The 24,755-nt window shown below is 37.9% G+C and overlaps 3 protein-coding genes across 4 annotated transcripts; 1 reads left to right on the top strand and 2 right to left on the bottom strand.

Annotated features, from left to right (window-relative positions):
* Positions 1-1,873: 1,873 nt before the first annotated feature.
* LOC103716684 (root phototropism protein 2) lies at positions 1,874-5,307 on the bottom strand. The gene is made up of 5 exons (XM_008804787.4): positions 5,151-5,307; positions 4,968-5,040; positions 4,499-4,876; positions 3,547-4,287; positions 1,874-2,548 (listed from the first exon to the last, which is right to left on the bottom strand). Exons 1-5 carry the CDS (start codon positions 5,207-5,209, stop codon positions 2,048-2,050), a joined length of 1,752 nt encoding a protein of 583 aa, XP_008803009.2. The 5' UTR covers positions 5,210-5,307; the 3' UTR covers positions 1,874-2,047.
* Positions 5,308-5,399: 92 nt separating this feature from the next.
* Positions 5,400-11,719, bottom strand: LOC103696428 (3-phosphoshikimate 1-carboxyvinyltransferase, chloroplastic-like). Of its 2 annotated transcripts, XM_039124890.1 has the most exons (4): positions 11,316-11,718; positions 10,906-11,070; positions 10,513-10,697; positions 5,400-6,842 (listed from the first exon to the last, which is right to left on the bottom strand). In XM_039124890.1, the coding sequence occupies exons 1-3, from the start codon at positions 11,397-11,399 to the stop codon at positions 10,518-10,520; spliced, it is 429 nt and encodes a 142-aa protein (XP_038980818.1). In that variant the 5' UTR covers positions 11,400-11,718; the 3' UTR covers positions 5,400-6,842; positions 10,513-10,517. The 2 variants fall into 2 exon arrangements, with proteins under 2 accessions (XP_038980818.1, XP_008776271.1); XM_008778049.4 differs by lacking the exon at positions 5,400-6,842 and having other exon boundaries at positions 10,348-10,697; positions 11,316-11,719.
* A 1,777-nt stretch (positions 11,720-13,496) lies between these two features.
* On the top strand, positions 13,497-23,907 carry LOC103716686 (V-type proton ATPase subunit E-like). Its single transcript, XM_008804788.4, has 6 exons — positions 13,497-13,854; positions 15,055-15,155; positions 18,658-18,814; positions 20,001-20,194; positions 22,167-22,266; positions 23,264-23,907. Exons 1-6 carry the CDS (start codon positions 13,753-13,755, stop codon positions 23,297-23,299), a joined length of 690 nt encoding a protein of 229 aa, XP_008803010.1. The 5' UTR covers positions 13,497-13,752; the 3' UTR covers positions 23,300-23,907.
* The last annotated feature ends 848 nt before the right edge of the window (positions 23,908-24,755 follow it).

Here is a 24,755-nt window from a genome sequence, read left to right as displayed (position 1 = left end):
AGAATTCTCTCATAATTGTACATAATACGATGGGTTTACCATGGCGACTACCGCAAATGGGTCATTTTAGTCTTCTACCTTGGGACTAGGATTCTTTTCCAAAGTTAGGGTTTGACCTGCTATAGAGTGTGTCTCAGTCTTAATGTATCAATGATGCTTGAAATCAAGCTGAATAAAAAAGTTTTTCTTCATCTTTGTAATCTAGTTTCCCTCTCCAGTGCCCACCTTATATTATATTAATTTAAAATGCAAAAATAAATCATGAGCTTATGCTAAAAGAATACTAACAAAAGAAGTAAAAACATTGTGAACTTATATGTTGTTCCACTAGTGCCCATCTTCTTCCTAAGAAACTTTTGGAAGATCAATTGAGCCTCCAGGGTTCGCCACCTTCCTATCTAGTTAAACTAAGTTATAACAAAGCTAGCCTTTGGCTAACAAGAGCTATCACGGTGTAAGAAATGTTCTGAAATTAATGAGCCAGTAATATTAATTAAAAATAATAGGATGAGATCAGTCCTTGCCATAAATCTCATTTAACAATGCAATATGAAAAGTTACTGATAAAAGTTTTGTATAAAAACTTAAAAAGTCCAAGATAATATGTTGCAAAATGCCTCTTCAATTAATGTTATTTAAAGTAATTCATTGCTTGAGCATGGAAGGAAGGATCTACTACTTGTATTTATTAGCATTTGTACAATGCCAATACAAAAGAAGATCAAGTAAGATAGCCAACTGATGCTTGTAACATCTTCTTGGAAGCATGGACATGGAGTAAAAATGCTAACAAATGGGACTTAAAGCTTATTGTCTTAGACCCTTTGGCATCATCGATAATTTCTATTTTTTATTTTTTACTTTTGAAAAAAAATGAGATAAAAATGATGTTTTTTTAGCCCAATTTTTGTTTCGATTTTATTGAGATTCCTTTTTAGTTCATAGAAATTATGAAATTAATTTTTTTTTGTGAAAACCAAAATCATCCATAACCGGCACTCTTGGTGACCCTGCCACTAGCCATCGGCACCACTATGATTGGTTTCCATCATCACATATTCACCATCACCGCTACCACCACCACCAAATACAATATAGTTGACTACTAAACAAATTTTGAGTTCAAGTTCTTAAGAAATAAAAAATTAAAATATAAAAGCGACGCCAAATAGATTTCTCATGTAAATAGAGAAAGCGGACCACTAGATATGTAATTTGGTATGAATTGCTTAATATTTGTATCAAAAAAAATGTCAATAAGTTGCGACATTATGACTGTAACTAGCACAATTTTGTAAAAAAAAATGGTATGGAAAAACCTAGGTCAAGTGATCTGAGAATGAAGGTTGAAATAAAAACCAATTCATGTATTGTTTGTTATAGGGGATTTCATTTTCATTGTTCATCCTCCTTTTTGTCACAATTTTTATCAAATTCTTTTAGCTTATTGGTCACCATGAATTCAGTCTTCCTCGTCATCAAGTCATTCGTAGTAGCCTTTCACTAACTTTTTTTTTCCATCTGAAAACACCACATTCAAACGATTAGATTGAATCTTTTTGTATTACTGTGTTGCAAAGCTTGAGTGCTTCTTTCATGACTTTCCACTTTTTTCTAGTGACAACAAAGGTGTTCTTTTCCTGGGCTTATGCATTCCAAGCAATTTTGTGGGTAGTTTTGAATGTTAGGTATTTTTTTTCATCCACACATGAAAGAAGCAAAAGGGTGCAAGCAAGAGCAAGTTTGTAACAGTACAAAATAACAAGGTCCTTAATAAGCTCCATGTCGATCTATCAACAATCATTATTTTCTCAAACATCGTCAAATAAACACAATTGTAATCAAAAAAACGTTATGCAATCATCACACAAGCTTAGAAAAAAATGGCTAATACTTTTTCAATACATTGTTGCAAATTTCTTAGCAGATTACAAGCTTAGAAATCCGGTCAACTACATACATATACATACACACATAGAGAGAAATACCAAATCAATTATGCAAACCAACGAAAGAGCGTCTCTAACGCCTAATCACCCAAATCAACCTAAGATATAGAGAACCTTCTTCTCCTAGGCTTAGGCTTGGTCAAAGCCTCCCCAAGGACCCCAACCCCACCATTATCAATGCTAGAAGCGTCCATGGACCCATGCCTAAACGGGTTAAGCTTCCCCAGGGTCTTGGAAAACGAGGAGAGAAACGTGGGCCTTTTGGGCCTTCCTTTGAGCCCACTACCGCCCTGTAGCTCGGACAGGCAGAGCTGCATCCGTGTGAGCTCCGACCGCAGCGCCTCGTTCTCCCGCATCAGCGACGCATCCGCCATCGCCCCGGCCCGGGCGGCCGCCGCCGAGTTCGGCGGCGCCACCGCGTCCTTCGCCGCGGCCCCGCTCCGGAGCTTGAGCTGGTCGAAGTAGAGCGCGTGGAGGATTATTTGTAAGGGGAGGCGGTTGTTCCGAGCGGCGTGGAGTCGGGCCTCGTGAGAGAGTTTGAGCGGGTCCATCACGCTGCACGCCTTCTCTTTCTCGATCTCGTGCAGTCCCGTGTGAGCCTGTCGTCCAGAAGAGGCGTTAGGTCAAGGGACTCAAAATTAACGGCCGTCAAAAATTATAACGGTTTTTAAAAAAATGATTTAAGTGATCTTATTAATCATTGTCATTTATTTGACAGAAATTGTTTTGTTTCCACATCTAAAAATCCAAATCAGATTGAAAATTTTGCTATTGTTATTTAATGACATAAAACCAAATAGTAAACTAAGGGTGGTTGAGGTGCATTTAATAGGTTGACCTGACCTTAAACTAGATAATGTATGGGCTAGGCATAAACTACGTTCAACACTTTTCGATTATTAAAACCATTGATTTGATTTAAGTTATGAGGATAAAGATTTTACAAGTCAAGCCACAGTTTTGCTCAATCAAGTCTTCTGAACTTGGTTATTTGTTAAAATTGTTGTTATTGTTTTCCAAACACGATTAGTCATTTCAATCAATATCAATTGTTTTACTCTACTTAAAAGCACCATTTGAAGTAGGTAAGGGACCTAATTGGGAGAAAAAAGAAGATAAGAAATAGTAAAGCGAATAAAATATGGCAAAAAAAAATTTATTTTAAATCGAAATGGATTTATTAGAATGACTAGTACAAAGTAAATTGTGTGATGTATCATATCTGTTTAAGCTGATATATCCTTAAGTTAGTTTAGGTCAAGAAGATGTTGGATTAATCATCCAAGCTTGTAAATGACAAACACTCTATCTCGTCATTCCATTTTGGAATAATTGCCATCTATGAAGCTATGTTATTTTGTCTGGAAAATAAAATCATTTTTTTTTTTTTTGCTACTCTTCCGTAATTTCTGATGCCAAAAATTCTTTTAGCAGCCTGAGGGAACATAACGGCCGTTATGTCGCAACAACGGTAAGTAATAGTTTCGTAGGCGTCCCACATCAGTGGGTACCGGCGTTACTAGAGACCGTCATAGAGTTAGGGTGGCGTACGTTAACAGAAGGAACATATATGTCACTAGCGGGCGCATATACGGACCTTGAGGTAGATGTCGACGGCCCGGTAGAGGTCGTCGTCGAACCTCCGGGCGGACTTGGGGAGCACGCCAGCGATCCCGGCGAACTTGTGCACTGTCAGATCCTTGTCGGTGGCGGTCTCGCCTACGAACGCGTCCACGGTGCGGGCGACCTTCTGGAGCGCGGCGGAGCAGCAGACGGCGCCGCCTCCATAGTTGTCTTCGCCGCCGCCACCCATCTCCCTTTGCAAGAACCTTGCCACGATCCGGCGGACGCTGTCTAGATCGACGATCCGCTCGCCTGAGTAGTCCAGCGCGACGACGAGGAGATCGGCGACGATGGCCTGGTCGAGCGCGACGGAGATCCGGCGCTCGAGCTCCTGCCGGCAGGCGGCGGAGGCCGTGAGGAAGATGGCGGCGCGGAGGAGGCAGCAGAGGAAGCCGACGGGGAGGGCGTCGTCGGGGACGACGGTGGGGAGGAGGGCGGCGAAGGACTCGAGGAGGGCGCGCTGGCGGGGGCGGTGGTTGGCGGCGGTGGCGGGGACGGGGAGGGTGCCGGGGGCGGCGGCGCTTGGGAGAGCGAGGAGGTCGGGGAGGTTGCGCTCGGCGTAGGCGGCGACGGCGGCGGCGAGGGTTTTGGTGGAGGCGCCGCGGGATCGCATGGCAGAGAGGATCTTTTGGAGGGAGGAGGGGCTGAGGGCGGCGAGCTCCGCTGCCCACCACTCCGGCGGGCACCTCGTCGGAAAGTTCGCCTCGTTGCATGCCTGGGGAAAATTTTGAGCCCGTTAACTCTGGAGAATTAAGGGCTACTTTGGGAAGTAAAAATTTCGGATAGGTGCACTTTGAGAATTTTCAGAACGCAGGCAGGCCTATTTAGGGAATACAAGGAACCCGTGAAAAAAATTGTGCAAAAACTGAGACAACACTCACCCGACCTTGATGCCAAAGAAGCAGAAGAAAAGGAGCAAGACAAACCTTCAAACTGATGGCATCGAAGCATCGCTTCGCGATCTGGATCTCCCCAGCCATGGGGAGCAGCTCCTCGCAAGATCGCAGCACGATCACAGCGCCAGGGAGCGTCTTGAGCGCCGCCTGAGCCAAGAATTCCTCCGTCCGTCCTTCGAGGTTCCCTTCGCAGTACTTCTCAGTCATCTCCAAGTACTCCGCAGCGCATCGGAGCGCCACCACGTTGTACACCGAGATCTCAAAGTTCACACCATAACAGAACTTAGCAGCCTTCTCAAATGCCTCCACTCCACCCGGCACCTCCGAGAGATCGATCCGGGCGACGTTAGTCCGGTCCGAATCCATGATCTTTCTTCGTATGTACCCACTCTTAGCCACAAGCATGAACTGACTCAAAGAAAAACATTAGTTTTTAGGTCAAAACAAAACATGATGAGTTCATTTCAGGAAGAATCGTAGCATGATCAAGCTTGATTACCTTGTGAAGAGGGAAGCTAACATCACCGACATGGATGATGATATCGGTCGGGATATCTTGATCAGATGGAACCCTGTAATATTAGTAGAAGAAGAATGGGTTAGAGAATTGTACATAGCTGTAGAAATTTTACCTTAGGTATTTTGGGAATGAATAGGAAAAGGAAGATAAGATATATATTACCATTGGCCAGTTCTTTCCGTGGCGGAAGGGAGGCTAGAGCTGGAGGAGGAGACGGCCATGGGAAGCACTCTTGTGGGAAGAAGCGCTTCCCCCAGAAGGTGAGCGCTCTTTTATTCCGTTGGGTCAACTACGTTTTTTGGTAATCCATCTCGATCCATTTTTAAGTGAAAGCGTTGGACTTTGAATTGCGTACGTCGCTTCCAAGTGTTTCACTAGAGCGGTGGCTGGCTCGGCTAAGCCATAGCTTTTGGCGTTTGTGTATTTTGGATCTATATAGTGGCCTATGGACTGGGTTTGCAATTAGTATATTTTGGATCATCTATTACAATTAGTATGCTTGACTAAGTCAAGCCACATCTGTATGTGATCTTGTGACATTATAACATTTGCATCTATAGCATGATGAATCATACAAAATTATCTCATATAAGACTTGCATTATAACTTATCTTTCCAAATTGATGGGCCAATGATTATTATTTATTTAATCTTCATTAATTGTGGACTTGTAGGTGTGAAATAAATATTAAAGCATATATGGTGGAACCATGACCTTAACATAGATTTGGTTTTTCCAAGTAGTCGAAATTTTTTTAAAATAAGATTGCATTTTATTGTGATCATAATGATTGCACATACATATCACTATTTGAATGCTTGGCTAGTACATATAATTTGAAGTACGGTATTTGATTGACCACACTTTTTTTTTGAAAATATGTCTACTACATGATTTAGGCATAAATATTACATTTGTGAAAAAAACATATTATCCTAGACGTCTACATTGCAATGATGAAAGAAAATAGCAAAAAGACAAATCCTACTTTGGATGATTTGGCTTGGCTTTCTTGTTGAGCTACTACCCTTACTTTTGGCTTTGTCGTAACGTGTATAACCCTACCTTAGGGGCTTGTTTGGTTTGCGGGAAGCATTTTCCTCCAGGAATATGATTTCTGGGAAGAAGATTCCTAAGAAGAGAATGCCTAGAAATGTATTTTTGGTATGTTTGATTTAACATGGAAAAGTAACAAATTTTTAGAGTGCTTATGTTTGGTTGATCATCAACTTTTCTGGAAAAGTTATGTGTAATTCTCATTATACCCTTAATAAAAGTTAGGTCTTTAATGTCTGTTTAATGCTGAAGAGTCTTTTTGGAAAAAAAATAAAGATAGAATGATTCCCGCATTACTTTTCCATAAAATGTAGGAATCATATTTTCATGAAAATACAACTTTTTTATTTTTTTTCATTTGAAAACTCCAACCAAATAAAAAATATTTTATTATTGTTTTATTGATCATATTTTTTCTTCTTGTTCTGCGAACCAAACGAGCTCTAGATGGCTTGGCTTGGCTTTCTTGTCGAGCGGTCCGAGCTGAGTGGCTCTACGTCCGTCTCGGTCTCTCTCGCCGCCGAACATGTGGCGGGAAAGGCTCCGTCCTCTCGTCCGGAATATCTTGGCGAGCGACGTGCCACGACACTAAGCTGAGGTGGCAGTGAGACAAGCACTGCATGGTGGACCCCATAGGAATCCAATCCACGGGCACAGCGTCCAATCTTTACTTCACACGTGTTCACGTCTTTCCGTGACCAAGGAAACCCTTCCTCCAATGGGATCAAAGAAAAGGATGGTAGTGGAATAAAATAAACAATTCCCGCAATAGCAGTTCAGTGCTGACTTGGACCCACCTGCGACAGCAAAAGAGTGACACTTCTTAGGCCCTGTTTGGGGGAGCTGTTGGCAGTAAAGCTGTTGGAAGTAGAGCTGTTGAAAGTAGAGCTGTCTGAAGTAGAGCTGTTATAAAAAGCTGTTTGTTGTTTGGTAACTATATTTTTAAAGTGCTGTGGCACTTTAACATAGATTTGGTAAACAAACTGAGAAAGTACTTTTATATGATAAAATTACTATAAAGGACATTGCATAGTATTATACAATAGAGCATGATAAAACATAACATATATTAATATATAATATACGATATAGTTTAATATTACTATAATATAAAATATTATTATTATTATATAGTAATATGATATTACATAGCATAGCATAATGGTAATATAATTATTAGAATAAATTAATTTTCTATAATATAACATAATATTAAATTATTTAACATAACATATTAATGTATTATGATATAATATAATATATATTATGTTTATAGTATAATACAATAATAAAGGTATAAAATATTATAATTATTAGTATTAATTAATTTCTCATAATATAACATAATATTAAATTATTTAAAATAACATATTAATATATTATGATATAAGGTAATATAATATAATATGTATAGTATAATACAATAATAAAGGTATAAAATAATATATTATTAGTATAAATTAATTTTTCATAATATAACATAATATTAAATTATTTAAGATTACATATTAATGTATTATGATATAATGTAATATAATAATATACTTATAGTATAATATAATAATAAATAACCATTTATCTGTTTAATAGATTATCTCTTTACTTAACTATTTGCAATGGCGACAAATTCACTGTACTTATCAATATCATAAGGATCAGATTATTTGCCACTCACTCATTATTTTTCTTTATATTTATTTATTTATACGTTCATTCGTATATATATTTTTATTTATGCATTTATTTATTTATTATTTTATCCATTGAAATATATTTATTTATTATCTAATTTATTTATTCATTCATTCATTCATTTATATAAATATTTATTTATACATTTATTTATTTATTTATTCTTTTATTTTATTTTATTTTCTTTTATTTTATTTCCTTTTCTTCTTTTTTTTTCTTTTCTTTTTTTCTTCTCTTCTTCTCCTTCCTTCCTCTGCCCCCTTCTCCGTAGCACCGGAAGGGGGCCAGGCCGCGGCGGCCGCCGGAGGGGGCCGGGCCGAGGCCGGCGGCAGTCTCGGTGGCCGACGGCGCTGAAGGGGGTGCAGCACTACGGCGGCGGGGGAGCGGGACGGGGTGCCGCGGTGGGGGAGAGAGACGGGGTGCAGCGGCGGGGGAGAGGGAGGAGGTGCGGCGGGGGAGAGGGAGGGGGTGCGGCTCTGCAGCGGTAGGGGAGAGGGAGGGGGTGCGGCGGCGGGGGAGAGGGAGAGGGAGGGGGTGCCGCGGCGGGGGAGAGGGAGGCACTGCAGCGGCGGCGAGGGAGAGGGAGGCGGCAGCGGCGACAGGGAAGAGGGAGGCACAGCAGCGGCAGCGGCGGCGGCGGCGGTGCGGGGGGAGGGGTGGGGGTGCTGGTGGGTTGGGAGAGGAACAGGGCGGGGGGGAGGGGGGGTTTGGGGCAGGTCGGTTGGGAGAGGAACAGGTGGTACAACGAGATTTTGGGGGGAGGAATTTTTTTTTTACATGGGGGTATTTTGGTCAAAAAGACAGCTTTCCGAAAAAGCTGAAAACAGCATTTTCGGAAAGCTCCAAATTGGAGCTTTCCGAAAATGCTGTTTTCAGCTTCCCGCAAAAGCTGAAACAGCTTTTCAAAAAATTTACCAAACACCATTTTTTAGCTAAAAGTACTTTTGGAGGGCCAGAAAGTGCTTTTTGGCCCTCCAAAAGCTCCCCCAAACAGGGCCTTAGTCACCCTCACTTTGGGTAAGCTTGGACCGTGGGTAGATCTCAAGCTTGGGCAGTACTACCAAAGGAACAAAAAAAAGGATAGATCTCAAGGGAAGATAAAATGGTACTGTTTTTTACTAGGTCACTCGTGCAACCTTAGATTTGGTCAAAGTTGTCATCTTCTAAGGAAAGATGGGTACCGGTTGCAAATAGAGAAGCTTCAGAACTCGTTTGGTTTACACAAAAAAAGAAAAAAAATATAAATATGAGGCATGAAAAAATAATTTTAGCATATTTAGTTAATCATGAAAAAGTGGCACATGTTAAAGTGGCTTATATTTGGTTGAGTATCTACTAAAAAAATTATATAAAATATCTATTATATTTTTAATAAAGAGAAAGATCTTACGCATGAATTTTGATGGCTTGAGAATATTTTTGGAAAAAAAGAAACTCCAATTTTCAACAAGTAGAAAAGTAGCTTTTTAATGTCTTCTTGAAGGGAGCCTGCTAAACCTGCAATGAGTTGGACTTTCTAACCATGCAACACAATGTTGGCCATACATCTTTCCTTTGGGGGGTATGAATTGAGTCAATGACAACTTTTTTTTATGATTACTCAATGAATAAATGCATGCACACACATACACACACACATATACATACATACATACATACATACATACACACACACACACACACACACACATATATATATATATGGGGATTGATAACCTACTCTCTGTTATGGTAGGTTATCAATCTACCCATTTTTTATTGGACAAAAAATACCCTTACTTTTTATAACTCTTAAGGGTATTTATGTCTTTTTATAATCCCACATTAATTCACCCTCTCAACCCCCTAATTAATACTCTCTTCCTCTCTCTCTCATACATACATACATACATACATACATACAAATATATATATACATATATATATATGTATATATGTGTATATATATACATGTATATATATAGATGTATGTATATATATAGATAGATATACGTATGTATATATACATACGTATATGCATATATATATATACACACACACATATATGCGCATGTATACATATACATATATGTGTATGTGTGTGTGTGTATGCATACATATACATATATGCATACATATACATATATGTGTACATATATATATATATATATATATATATATACACACACACACACACATATATGTATATATCACTACAAAAGAAGGAATAACTCCCGGCGCTTTTTTTGGTCTCTACCGACGCTTATAAGCGTCGGCGAATTCCCAGCCCACGCGACCCAAAGCGTGGGTCAGACGTCGGGCAGGTGGGCGTGGGTCCGGTTTTTGCCGACGCTAAGAGAAAGCGTCGGCAAAAACAGGGATTTGCCGACGCTAATGAAAGCGTCGGCAAAAAGGGCTTTCCCGACGCTTTAAAGCGTCGATAAAGCCCAATCCATTTTTATTAAAGCGTCGGCGAAAACAACTTTCCCGACACTTTAAAGCGTCCATAAAGCCTAACCAGTTTTTCGTTTTCGCCGACGCTTTAAAGCGTCGGGGATTGCTATTTTTTTTTAAAAAAATAAAAATACGAATGTAAATTATAAAGGTCAAAAAATATGTGCTGCCTACTCATAATAAAAATAATAATTATAATAAAAGATAAGACATTCTATGGATACATAAAATTAAGAAAGGGAAGCTATAAGATGACTGCTTTCCAAATCACTGCCAACTAATTTCAGATACCAATTTATATGAACAAGTTATAAGCTTGCAAGAGTGCAAGCTAAAACTTACCATCTCTAATGGCTGTTGGACCATCCGCAAATAGCGCAACAACAGCAAGGGTCATGGCAACATCGGGCACGCAAGTTTTTTCTCTTGGAAGGATCTCGTGGTGGACCAGTAACAGTGACACTGTTCTCAGTCCATGTAACCTTGGCTCCCATTTTCTCAAGAACTTCTGCGAATTTCACATCACCCTACATCATAAGGGCAAAACAGAGACACAGCAGGAACACCCTTGTCAAAAGAATGAACGCAAGAAAAGGAATCAACGAGCGCAAGCATTCAGATCACCAATTCCAATTCTTTTCTTCGGAAAAAAAAAGCAGAAAGAAAAGGAAAACCGAGAGAAGATCACAAGATAAAACAAAACCGAACCAAACCACCGGATCTTGAGAGGCAAACCTTGAAGGCATGGCGAGCCTTGCATCCCATGAGCTGGAGCGTGCTCTGCAGCACCGGCCGCGTGTACCGGAACGACAAGCTGTCCTTCTCGTCCCCTCCCCTCGCTCCCTCGTCCACGACCACAATGTACAGCAGCTTCGGTACCTCCGCCATCTCCAATAACCCCTGCAGATCCCAAACCACAAGACCCACCCAAGGATCCATCAATTGACCCTCAAAACGAAATCAAAAAACCCAAGAAAACAAGCAAATCAACCAAGAACACCCCGCATTCCGAATCGCGACCAAGATCACATCCAAAAGATCAAAACCAAAACGGACGAGGAAAAACCCAATAAAGAGAGCAATGCCGCGGTACGAAGGCCCGATCGAGACGAAAGAGAAGGAGAGAGAGAGACCGGACGACAAACCTGGGCGGATAGGAAGGGGGTAAAGCAGGAATGGAAGACGGGTAAGGTTAGGGTTTTTGTAGGAGAGGGGGCTCGATCCGCCATGCCCAAAGCTTCCACCGCGACCTCGCCCGCAGCGGCGAGAGTCTGGCCGTCGGCTTGGTCGGGCGGGGGGTAAGGAGGTGGGTTTTCAGGGGTAGGGGGAGGGGGGAAGTGGTCGCAGTAGTCGAGGGTTTCGGAAGGAGGAGGAGGGTTTGAGGCGACGGATTGGAGGGTTAAATAGATGCTTGCATTCCGTTCTCTTCGATCTCTGGGTTGAGGGAGGAGGGATGAGAGAGAGAGCGCGGTGGCTTCTGACACAAGCTCGTTGGCTTCCGACGCCTTTGGAGTTTGGAGAGGTCGTGGCTTCCGACGACGCTTTTTAGCGTCGTCTTAGGCCCGCAACTACCCCGACCCTTATAAGCGTCGTCTGTTGCCGACGCTTGTTAAAAGCGTCGGCAAATGTTGACGCTAGGCTAAAAATTGCCGACGCTCCACTTTTTCTGTAGTGTATATACACATATATGTATACTGAGGAGAGAGAGAGTATTAAGTAGGAGGTTGAGAGGGTGAGTTAATGTAGGAGTGTAAAAAGACATAAAATACCCTTAAGAGTTATAAAAACTAAGGGTATTTTTTGTCTACGGAAAAATGGGTAGATTGATAACCTACTATAACAGAGAGTAGGTTATCAATCCCCTATATATATATATATATATATATATATATATATATATATATGTATGTATGTATGTATGTATGTAGGAGGAGATCCACAAAGGTTATCTGGCCCATTTATTGGATCCTATCTTCCAACGAGGCCCCTTATCCCAAACTCCTGGAGGGTAATCCACAAATGAAAAGGTGATACTGAAGATTTGTGCATGGATAAGAAAAGAGCATGAAAGATTGTAAAGCGTTACTTGGATCACATGGATCCTGGGAAAGCGAGTTTTCCACCCGTGTGAATGAGCTGGGTTTTATTAGACCTGTGGGAAGATTCATGAACTTGGGGATAGAGAATTAATTCTGGCTAGGGGTCCAAGGATGGAGACGCAAGATAGAGACCTTAGTGTGAAAGATGGCACCCTTTCGTCTCACCTTGACTAGCAAATGGCTAGGAAAGGAGTCCTGGAGTGGAATGCAAACAAACTAGTTGCTTCAACACGTTTGCCAATTTGAGCTACATCACAAACAATGGCTGTTGCTTGTTGCTTCGGGAGATTTGTGGTTTAAACATAAGGAGGGCTCGCTCTTGAAAAGGATATACTCATCTTTTGATTCAGTTAGCCATGCTCACGCCAAACTAGTATGAGCTGCCGATGTATCAAAAAAAAAGAAAAAAAAATAAAAAAAAGAAGAAGAAAAGATACACTTGAATAAAGCTTGTGGAAAAGATGAAGCACCATATCTTACCGCACACTGGATGATTATGATAGTATAATAATGATTATAATAAGAAACATTATAACATAGTGAGCATCATGCTGTTATGGTTTTGATAGAAAATTAATTCTACTATTAAATCATGGTTTGATTACCACAATAAAACTTACTATAGTATATAGCACTATAAAGTTTTTGGATATTAGCAATGGGATGCATTATTATAATTACACATATTCATAAGATTTATATTATAATAACCAATAATTACTATGTAACAATTATAATTATATTTTTACAATGATGCCCACTAAACTGATTATATCGCTGCAAAATTATTTGATTTATAATAATTAGGTATATTAAATGACAAATAGTTACATATATTAGTTATCATAATATAATTATGATTGTTATTATAATATTATATATAGAAATTAAAATAAGAATCATTAAGATAAAATTAATAATGATTAAATAATTATATTATGACCATAATGATAGTTAGGTTATTTATTTGATATTATGATAAGTATACATGTTATTGTAAATACAAAGCTATATTCTATAAGATATTAAAAGAATCTATTGATACTGAATATATTAAAATTATAATATTATCATATATAAATTATATTGTGGTGAGAGGATACAAGTTAGGCGGGATGAGATTTTCTACCCTTTTTCTCCTACTATATCAAATATAACTTATGAGCCAACTTGTCATCTTTCATAAATATTGCACGCCAATTAATTTATGCCCTGGAGTCCAGGTACCTTCGGTGAGCTTAACCATCTTCCCTCTTTCTCGCCCTGCTCTCGTAGCAACGGACAAAACGCCGGCTCGAGCCCCTTCTCCCGTGATTCTTTCCGTCCGTGGTTGGTTCCCGATCCGATCCCCACTGTATTGTCTCTCTCTCTCGCGATCGATCGAACGCTAATAGAAGAAGAACAGAGAACCCGCCGTCGGGGAGAAACCCTAGCTTTTTTATTGGGGGAGGCGCGGAGAGGCGAAGAGGAGGAGGTGGGAACGATGAACGACGCCGATGTCTCGAGGCAGATCCAACAGATGGTGCGGTTCATCCGGCAGGAGGCCGAGGAGAAAGCCAATGAGATCTCCGTTTCCGCTGAAGAGGTTTTGTTCCGCAAATCTCGAACGCTGTCTCTTTTCTTTATAAATAAAGCTGTCTCTTTTCACTCACTTTGTTTCTCTTGTTTTGATGGAATCTTTCGCTTTATACGCTGTTTACAGTGATCGGTTTGCCGTCAAAATAGCATCTTGGGTGCCTTTGTTCCTTTTGGTTTCTTGTAATCGCTTTGATGAACCCGCTCATTAGTCTTTTTAATAATACGAGGCTAAAATCTGCGCTAGATTTCTTGGTTGTTCAGCAATTTTAAATATTGAAACTTTTTTTAAATCAAGAATGATTTCCCCCCCTATTCCCGATTTTCTGGAGGAATTTTTGCAAATATCAACTTTTTCCCTACTTTTCTCGTCAAACTGATATTACCCTATTCGTTACCCTGGAATCAAGACTTTATCTTGGCATCGATATCAAAGAATATGAGAGAGAGACCAGTGCCTTCAATAATAACTTTATTCTGGCACTGGAAACTAAGACTTAATTAAAGAGAGATCTTTTTTTTCTGATGTGATATACCAAAATAATTAAACTGTTGTTCTGTTAGTCCTGAATGTTCAATCAGTATATCCAGATAGTCTAAAAATACTTGTTAAGGGAGTATAGCTGGTCTTTATTGTTATATTACACCGTTTATCTTTGACATGGAATGATATTGGATTATAGTCCTTAGACAAATGGTTAAAATGGTTGGTTACCATGATGGAGTTGTGGGTTGAATATATATTAATGTTTTAAAAGATTGCGGATGGCAGACAGGTGGCCATATCGCATAGTGCCTAAATGCTGGGCAGGTGCCAAAACATCAGAATGCCCAAGAAAGAAAAAGTAATAAATAGAAGGAGAAATTTAAAAGTCCATTATCTGTAACATGAAACATAACAGGAAGTGCCTAGGTGGTCATGGTTGTTGTATTTATGGAGTTACGTTATCAAAATGATAATATGTCACTATGGATGATATCCTTCTTCTTGGCACTTGGATTGCACTTATCCATTTGAAAAACAAAGAGAGAAAAGAAAATGAAACTGGGGCATATGTTCATGTGAAGAATCTTACACAAGGTTAAAACGGAAGTATTGATAACTTTATGTGCTTTTAAGAGTGCTCGACTATCAATATTTTTTTATGCTTTTATTAGATACATTAGGATAATTGGCTTGTTGTGAGACATTTTCCCCCATTGCATGCAGGAATTCAACATAGAAAAGCTGCAGCTAGTTGAAGCAGAGAAAAGAAAGATCCGACAAGAATATGAACGTAAGGAAAAACAGGTGGAAATTCGCAGGAAAATGTGAGTATGTGTTCTGAATCGGTCTCAAAAAATTAGCCACAATTTGTAGTTAATCTTGGCCAAGATAATTGTTTAGGATCCTTCACGACTTTCTCTAGTTATTTATCAATTTTTTCAAGACAATAAGAGACAATGTGCTCCTTTGATTGTGACATTATGGGCTTTTTGCAAGCAACATATGGCAAAAAGTGTATAGGAATACTGACATCTTATCCTTTAGAAGTTCCTATGCAACAATTAAAAGACTTGTACAACCCATGTTGGTCTTCTTATACAAATCTGAGCAGGCATTATACTTTGTCTCCCTGCAATACATATCAAACTTGGTCTAGTCTGTAACAACATCATCCCAGCCTCACACAAATAATGCTACAAGGCTGTGCCTTCCATATATAAGGGTTGCACGTAGAGCTTAGGTTTATGCAAAGGCCCATACCTAGACTCATGTAAAACCTTATATAAGCCCATAAAAGGGTCACCCACTTGCTTATAAGTTTTATACAAATGCAAGAAGGGAGATTTGGAACTTTTACCAGGACATCTATCAAAGTTAAATATTGCCATGGTATGCAAAATGCATTTTCCAATGTTCTATGAGACCTAACACACCCTTCTTAATGAACCCTAAAAGTACAACTTTTACCAAAACCTTCTAACAATATTGATGGTTCCTAACAAGCCATGGATAATCCTTATCACAAAATTTGCCAAGTCTTAAAAAACTAGCAGTACAATCTCACCTATTCCTTGTACGAGCCGCATAACATTGCTGGTAGACATATTTTGAGTCCGCTCTCATTCTTGCACAATATTCATACATGGCTTGCAGTTGTACCTTTGTACTTTAGTACAAACACATAAGGGGGTTATAACTTTGCAAGTATGCCAACATTTTAGGAATCTATATGCACATTGGGCACCTTAACTTTGTGTAGAGCCCCTAACTAGACCTTTGTGCACCATCTCCCTAAAGATTGTACATATATTTTAGAAACCTAGAGGAAGTCTACAACCCAATAAGTCTTGTCACCATGGCCTTGTCCAAGGTATGTTGTCTTCTTTTTAAGAACTTCTAATAACACAACCTCTCTTCCTTACATTCAATGGGGGCTTGTGAGTCTTGCAGTAGAGCTTTCACAAGGCTTGATACATCGATATTGTTGTTTGTGTAGGATGGGATGCATGGTACCTCCTATCATTTATATGAGAAAGTCAACCATCAATGTAGGTTGTGAAAAGCTTGTGAGATTGTACAAGACTTAGTATAGTATGTACAGATCTTAAAACCTCAATATACGCCATGCTGTTAATGTTCTTCACCTTTTGTTATACAATAATGTGGCACTGCCAATGGTATTGTTTAAGCTGTTCTTGACTTCTATAAGATAAATTTGGTCAAGAAACAAAAAGTAAAGAAAATTGGCTTCTTGAACAAAATAAACATGATATTTTCAGTTCATCTTTTTAACATCCATAATGGTTGGCTAAGCAACAAATTGACTTTGAAAAACCCATTCCAGTGCTAATTAGGGTAGATTGATATGGTGTGTTCACAAAAAATTTCAAAGGGGTTAATAACTGCGTTTATTTGATAATCGGAGTCATTGTTACAACTTCATCTAATATCTGGAGCAAAGCAATGATTGGGTGTGGGTTCAAACTTTGGAATACATATGTCACTGACATGGCCATTAATTTTATATTAGGATTCTGGTTTGGCTACACAGCTGCTCTTTTTTATGTTATATTATGGATGTACATCAATTTTCTAATATTTTCTTTCAGTATGCTACCTAAGAAGTTATGCACGTTCTATGAAGTGAATCCCACATCTTTCAAGCAACATGATTGTGTTGGCATTTCAAAATGTTTACATTGGTTAGATTGTGAACGTTAGTCCCATGCATAATATTTGTGTGCTAATGCAATCTGACCATGGTTGCTTCATTAGGATTTACCAGAGAATGATTACATGCAATCTCACCTTTCTTTTTCCTTGGTTTTAGTTTTCTCTTTTATGTAAAGGAAATTTTATGAAGGTTATATCTCATGCCTACAACATTTAAAATGTTTGCTCCAGTCAAATTGAGAATACTTTATTCTATTAAAAAAATGTGCAGCAAGGAAGATGGCCTTATAGCCAAGTAACATACCCCTTGTCGGTCTACCAAAGTTATTGCATCCTTGTGCATACCTGTGCATGCACATGCACGTGTGACACACACACACACACACACACACACACACAGAGAGAGAGAGAGAGAGAGAGAGAGAGGGTACAAAAGAGGCTTTTGTCCACTGGTCCTTTTTCCCAGAAAAATTACAAAAAGGAAGAAATATATAAGGACGGCCCTCAACTGCTTGTCCCCAATGAATTTTGATGCCAGGAATGTTCAAACCAAAGGTGCTAAAGCAAAAAATGTAATGGCCTACTTTCAATTATTTTTTGTTAACAGAAATTGGATAGTGCATATTATTCTTCGTACAAACATTTTATCAAGTTACTGAGGTTAACTGTCCCTTACATTATAACTGATAGGTGATGGTCGAAAATCTTCAAAAACAAGAAGACAAATGGTTAGAAATGTGAATTGGAGTGAATGTAATACTTCTCTTTAGTGTGTTACTCATGGAAGGCTCTCTCCTTCTCAAATGCCATAGCGAGGAAAATAGCACTGAGTCAAAAGGAATATTTCTTGTTGGGAGCTATTTGTAGAATGTTTGCTCATGAACCATACCTTTTTCCATAAGCCTCACCTGTGTAGCGATTGCATTTGCTAGACATGGGTCTGCATTTGTCTCAACTTCAGTTTTGATAGTGCAAAAGGAAATATAAGTAAAAACCAAAAAAGAGTGTGAATCATGAAGATAATTTGCACTTAACTTGAAATGTACTGTATTTTTGAGGACCTCTTGGTATATTGCTTTAGTGGTTTCAGATTGTTGCAATTCAAAAAATATATTTTCTAAAAGTGAAAATCAAAAATCAGATTTCATGTCATTTTAGAGTGCAAGAGATCATTTGATTGTTTGATGACACTCTAAACATCTATACATGTAACCTCAAGAATAGCCAAGCCTATGGAAGATCTAGCTTTTCAGTTTAATTTATTTCAAACCCAAATATCATAATGCTTCGAAATCTTCTAAAAACTTGCATAGTCCAATTTAAATCTTCAGCAAATGTTTAGTATTCAAGGAAACGATGAAGTACACAAAAGCAGCAACAAGTTGGCTGTACAATAAGTTAAGGTTGGAACATCCACAAACCAAACTCAGCTTTGGGTTAGTCCCAGACAAAAACGGGATGTCTTGATTTTGGTTGTGGAGTTTTGAAACTCATGTATGAAATTATGATAACAGCAAGGATAGCCATGCGAGTAAATTTTCCTGATACATATCATTACAGTAGGTTTCTAGCAATTTGTGGTTGCATGTTGTCATTTTAGCTTCTAGAATTTGTTTTAGCAGATTTTCATCCATCATTGAAGTCTTTTTGCAGTGAATACTCAATGCAGCTCAATGCGTCACGCATTAAAGTTTTGCAAGCCCAAGATGATCTCGTAAATTTGATGAAGGAGACTGCTAGCCAGGAGCTTCTGCGTGTTTCTAATAATTCACAGGCCTATAAAAGGCTTTTGAAAGACCTTATTGTCCAGGTAATAAAGAAGTGTATTTTTGCATATATACCCAATAGCCAATTGCATATTTACCCTTGAAAAGTTGAAAATTGCATATTTACCTGTAGATCCAATTCCTTTTGCTAATTTACCCTTGCTGCCGTCACCTTCTAGTACGTATTGTTAGATGGCGTTGTTAAAATATTATTAAATTTACGAAATTGTATTTTTGACCTCATGGAACCAGCCCTTCAACTAAAACACGAACCTCTTGGCTGCTAAGGCGGTATTGGATGATGGTTTAACATGATGATTTATTTTACTTATAGTAATTGAATTGAATTATTTCTACTAACTAATAATATTTGAATTGGTTTACTGCTATTTTAAAGTGAAGTTATGAGAACTTTCAAAGGAATAAAATGAAGCAAGCATTACTTATTTTTCTGTCAAAAAGGATAAAATTAACTGTTTAAAATATTATAAGCTAGTAAAATACTATAAGTTACTGGAACACTTGAGTTCAATCACTATAAGTAAAATGGATCATCATATTAAGTCGTCATCAAGTATTATACTAGCAGTAAAGAATTTGTGTTTTATTTAAAGGTTAGGGGTTCAATTCTGCTCTTGAACGGTATTTTAATTTAATTTTTTTAGAGCCAGTTCTATTGTGTAAAAATGTTATTTTGTAAAGTTAATGATAGTTTAACTGCAGTTTAATGGTGCCGTCTTATGGTACCTAATGGAAGGTGGTAACATGGCTAAATATGCAAAAGAGGTGGATCTAGGGGTAAATATGCAAATTGTAACTTTGTGGGAGTAAATATGCAATTGGACATTTTACAGGGGCATATATGGAAAAATACCTAAGAAAAATGTTGCTTTATCCTAATTGGGCATTTTCATTTGATGTTGGGTTACATTGTACCATGACTGCTTGTTTTTCCAAAAAATTTTCATGGGAATAAAAGGGTAAATAACATAAAATAAGGCCATGAAATACAGGTGGACTCAACTGGTTTGTAGTTGTTACCATAAATTTATATGAAAAATTCCAGGGGCATGCCATCTATAATTTTTTTATATGAAATTTAGAGTGGTTATCTACTTTTTCTTTGTTTCTTTATTTCATCAACAATTGCCTTCTTTCTTTTCTTCTGTTTTTTGGTTGGGTTCTCTTTTTAACAGAAGGATAATTGGATCTGTGTGTTGTGATTTCCAGAGCTTACTGCGTCTGAAAGAGCCATCCATTTTACTACGGTGTAGGGAGGTTGACCATACACTGGTAGAGTCTATCTTGAATGAAGCTAAACAAGAGTATGCAGATAAAGCACAAGTTCATCCTCCAAACATTAATATTGATCATGTGTATCTTCCAGCACCTCCAACTAGCAGTGAAGCTCATGGAACTTTTTGGTAATTTCTCAGCTAGTCAGATTCAGTACAGAATTTGAATATACTAGGAATATGCCAACTTCTAGGATTAAATTCTAAATTTAGAGGAAGTCATTAAATCCTCTGCGAGCAACATAATTTGTAGAGACTGCTTCTGCAATACTACATGCTTTCTTGTTTAAACAGGATGTATGCCATGCTTTATAGTGCGTTGGACACAGTGATTTAGGTAGTTTGCATGCAAGTCCTTTGAGCACAATTTAAAACCTGCAAGTTGACATGTTCAAATATGCATGGTCTCATATAGTCCTGATCTTCTCTGTAATGTATAATTCACTATTGGAGCCTTTCTTCAGCCACATCATGTAGCATGGAAGACTTTGATCTTTCACAGATATGATCTTAGCCTAAAAAAATGTGCATCAGTGGATCTATTTAAACCTGCCGATGTTTCTGTGATGTGGATTTTTGACTTTTCTCTACCTCTGTTGTATCTCTAGAAGTGCTCCACTTGTGTTAGCAATTCATTTGCTATCTGCTTGTCTTTGCTAGCAAATGATTACCGGCACAATTATACTTTGGGTTCTGTCAGTCTTAACCCTTTAAAATTTGACCACCAAGTAATCATTTCCGATGAAATCTGGAATCCTAAATTGTATGGGAATCCAACACCTTCACCAGCACCAACTCTTTTTCTCTTTCAAATGTCTCTGCATGTTTCTTATTGGCTTGGAAATTATTCACCTTTAGGTCTGCCATATTTTGTGTCATGTGTAGTATAAATACGGGTAGTCATTAAGTGGAAGGAACAGAATATATGGTTGGGTGATGTTGAAGGGAGAAATGTGTAAATCTAGTACAAGGGAGTTTACGGATAGATAGTTTTCAAAAATTGGAAACTTGGAGTAAGTGCCCACTCATAATGAAATATGTATATCCAACGTGATGAAGACCTAGGAGTTGTCCATTAACATTTCCTCTTTTTAGCTTTTTTTCATTATGATATCCATTTTTGCAATGCAGTAAATGTTGGTTTGCTCTATGATAAATAAAAGGAAAACATGACAAATATGAATGTGTTACTTCAAGATATTATGATTCAATAACATTTGAAGAAGAAGAAGATGGTACCAATTCTCAACCCTTCACCAAACTGTGAAGTGTAGAGGCCCAGCAAGGTCCGTCGAATCGGTACCGGGGCTCATACCGGTCGGCAGATGGATTGGTACGGTACCAGCTCGGTACCGTACCGACACACGGTATGCTTGAGCGTGCTGATTCCGTACCAGCACGCCTTTTTTTTTTAGAGTTTTTCAAGTTGATTTAATTGGTAATCAATTTTTTTGAACCTTTTCAATAATTTTAAGTCTAATTTGATGTTTTTGATGTTCTTTTGATGTGTTTTTGATGTTTCTATAATCCCAGTTTAACCTAGATGATGCATCTTATTATTTTAAAATGATACAAAATATAAAACGATTAGTGAGATGCTTCATACTATAAGAAGCAACATGAAATATTCTCAAATCAAGTAGTGAGGTAAAAAATATAAAATAATACAATCAATTACATATATTTAAAGTACAACATACATACTAATATCTAAAATCTCGTCAAGTGGCGATGGCTCTCATAGATATCTAGATCATCGGCATGGTCAGGACTCTTAGTTGACATTCATGCATACTTTTAGATTACAACTTAGCTGACACAATTGTTTAGTGATGTTTAAACTTTTTCGTTTTATGTTGATACCGAACTTATTAAAGACTTCCACATTATTAGTATTTCAACATTCTCTAATCCTCTTACATATTTGCATCGTTAGTCAATGTTGTTTCTTTTTTCTCCTTCCCCCTTCTGTAACATTAAACTAGCAAGGCAACTGATCTATTTGAAAATTGGCAGTTGACTATTTATTTCTGTACGAGCTTCTTGATGGACTTTGATTGGTCTAAAACAATGATCCGTTGTGTTTCCCATGATGTAACAGCTCTGGAGGTGTTGTTTTGGCTTCACAAGATGGGAAGATTGTCTGTGAGAACACACTGGATGCAAGACTAGAGGTTGCTTTCAGACAGAAATTACCTGAGGTAATCTTTCAGGCCTGAATTTTTTTAACATTCTAACGAGATAGATACATTTCAAAAAGAATGCTTTATGATGTATATCCTGAAGATGTGAGTTTAACGACGTGTATTGGCTCGACCACTCTTGAAAGACTAATGGTCCTTATATGTCCCTGTTAATACTTGTGTTGGCAGGTGTCTGTCTTTGGTGTGCAACTTTTGTCATTATGTCATTGTGCCTTTTACTTAGCTATTCGCTATTTTGAATTAATTATAAAGAAAGATAAGTTCAACCTTGGAGTCCTGTCTTTTTGCTCCATGCATTTTAGAATTTAAATGACTCTTTTATGAGAACGTTTTTTTAATAAATTTTTGACTCATAAAATTAAAATATATATTTTTTATAAGAAGTAAACCCTAGAATGACATAAATATGAGATTTGAGGTTGACATTGGATTTTCAAAATTTTCTCTCATAGGACTGAAAAAAATAATATTGGTAAGGCTTATTTGTTCTAATCACTGAAAGGACTTTCAGCATCATACTTGTGAATATCTCCATGATGATATGTTGTATAAGTATTCTTATTTTTCTATTCATGTCTCTCTATTCGTATCAACACCTCAAATCTGTTGTTCACCAACTGGCTAGAAAAATTTGAGCTTATTTCTTGTGCAATCTGTCATAATAAGGCTATCAATCTGGACCACTGAATATTGCTTCTAATCAAATAATAGTTTTCTTTAGTATAGCAACGGAGATGTTGATAGCTTTTCTCATTGGTAGACTGCTGGTATTGTTGATGATTTTTATGCTGCAATAGATAAAATGAATGGTCTGGTTAATTGGATTGGATTTGTGCTTTAAAAGGTTATGACATGGAATAACCCTGCAATGCTTACAGATTCAATATAACCATTTTAGAAATGCTCACATGTTTATTTGGTGAACTTCATAGCTGATTGCATGTTGTTATCCTCTCATGTTACTAAGAATATGATTTCCCCGCCTTTCTTGCAGATCAGAAAGCGTCTTTTTGGGAAGATGGAAGCCTGACTTGTTCATATCTGTATTTTTCTTGCAATAAAACATCACTCGTCCTTTCACCCATTTCTGTAATGGGTCCTATATCTTCTCTATTAAACCTCCTCCGCTTGGTCCGAATTTGAGCTTGACAGTCTTTAAGCAATGATAGTAAAGAGGTATGGTCTTGCATTCACATGCACCAGAGTCGCTGTTCTTTCACATGCCGAACAAAATCTGTTTCATCTTATCACAAAATTCTGGTATTGTACTTGCTGTAGATGCTTTGAATGTGCTTACCCATACACTGGGATCCTGGGACAAGCACTTCCGCCCTTTGCTTGCTCTCTCTGTGTCTGCCTTTTGTCAGACCGAAATCTGAGTTACTGATAGTTCACAAGTTAGATAAGTTAGATTCAAGGTTGCATGTTGTTTAAAGTAGTATTTCTAAGATTTGGACCCAAGGTATTGCTGGTAGAGTTGGATTCTGGAAGAAAGGGTCAGGAAGATATTTTGATCTACATAAGATTTCTGTTGATGTTCTTAAGTACCAACAAGAAGCTTGTCTTTGCATTATGCTTATGTATGCATCACATTGACCGGTGGTTGGCTGTGAAAATTTCATGATTTGAGTTATCCAATACTCTCTTGTTTCTTGTTGCCTGATTTTTTTCACCCCATTCTGAAGTTGTCAAAGCGATCAGTGTGGCCATGTTTTACCCATTGTGTTTAAAATTATTTCTTATTTCATGAATGCTAAGTATTTAGATGTAGAAAGAATGAGTAATAACAGAATTCATCGAACTTTCTAGAGAATATTAAGCTTTCAAATGGTGAGATGATTATATATGAGTTGTTTCATGGATGCTAAGTATTAAGAGGTTGTGCTGCTGGCGGCTAGAATTATTTTATTAAAAATATTTATTCCAACTTATATCATATATAACTAAATCCAAAATGTTTGGTTGAGGTAATTTGTTTGTTTGGATGGACATTTAATATGTTTTACTGTCCATGTATCTTTAGTAGGGCCATAGATGTGTGCCCAAGAAGAAGGAGAAGAAATATAATTTAAGGGTTTTAGTTATTACAAGCTTTTGCTTCAATGTTAAGAAAAGCGGAAGTTGGATCCTTATTAGAATTTGAATCCTTTTCTGAAATCTTCAAAACATGGGGCAGTGTGTTGGAGTTTTAAAAATGTAGGAAAGCTGGAACCAGGATCAAGTGGAGCAAACTCCTGCCCATTTTAGGTTCACAGAAGAAACAGAACTAATATTTGATGTTTTTCTAAATATTGGTTCTGAAGTGATCAAACGCTATTTGTTAATACATCTGTATGAAAATTGTCAAACATTATGCTAGCTTTGACAAGTTCTCTCTTATCTGGATCATTATAGAAATGGGCTGAGGTATCTGGGTCCTAGAACTCGTTTGGGAAAAATAGTTTATGGAAATATGATGTCTAAAAAACATCGTGTTGGTATATTTA

This window comes from Phoenix dactylifera, chromosome 3, assembly GCF_009389715.1.
Source record: "Phoenix dactylifera cultivar Barhee BC4 chromosome 3, palm_55x_up_171113_PBpolish2nd_filt_p, whole genome shotgun sequence".
Lineage (NCBI taxonomy): Eukaryota > Viridiplantae > Streptophyta > Magnoliopsida > Arecales > Arecaceae > Phoenix > Phoenix dactylifera.
The sequence above is the reverse complement of the archived record's forward strand: the minus strand, read 5'-3'. Positions and strand labels throughout refer to the sequence as shown.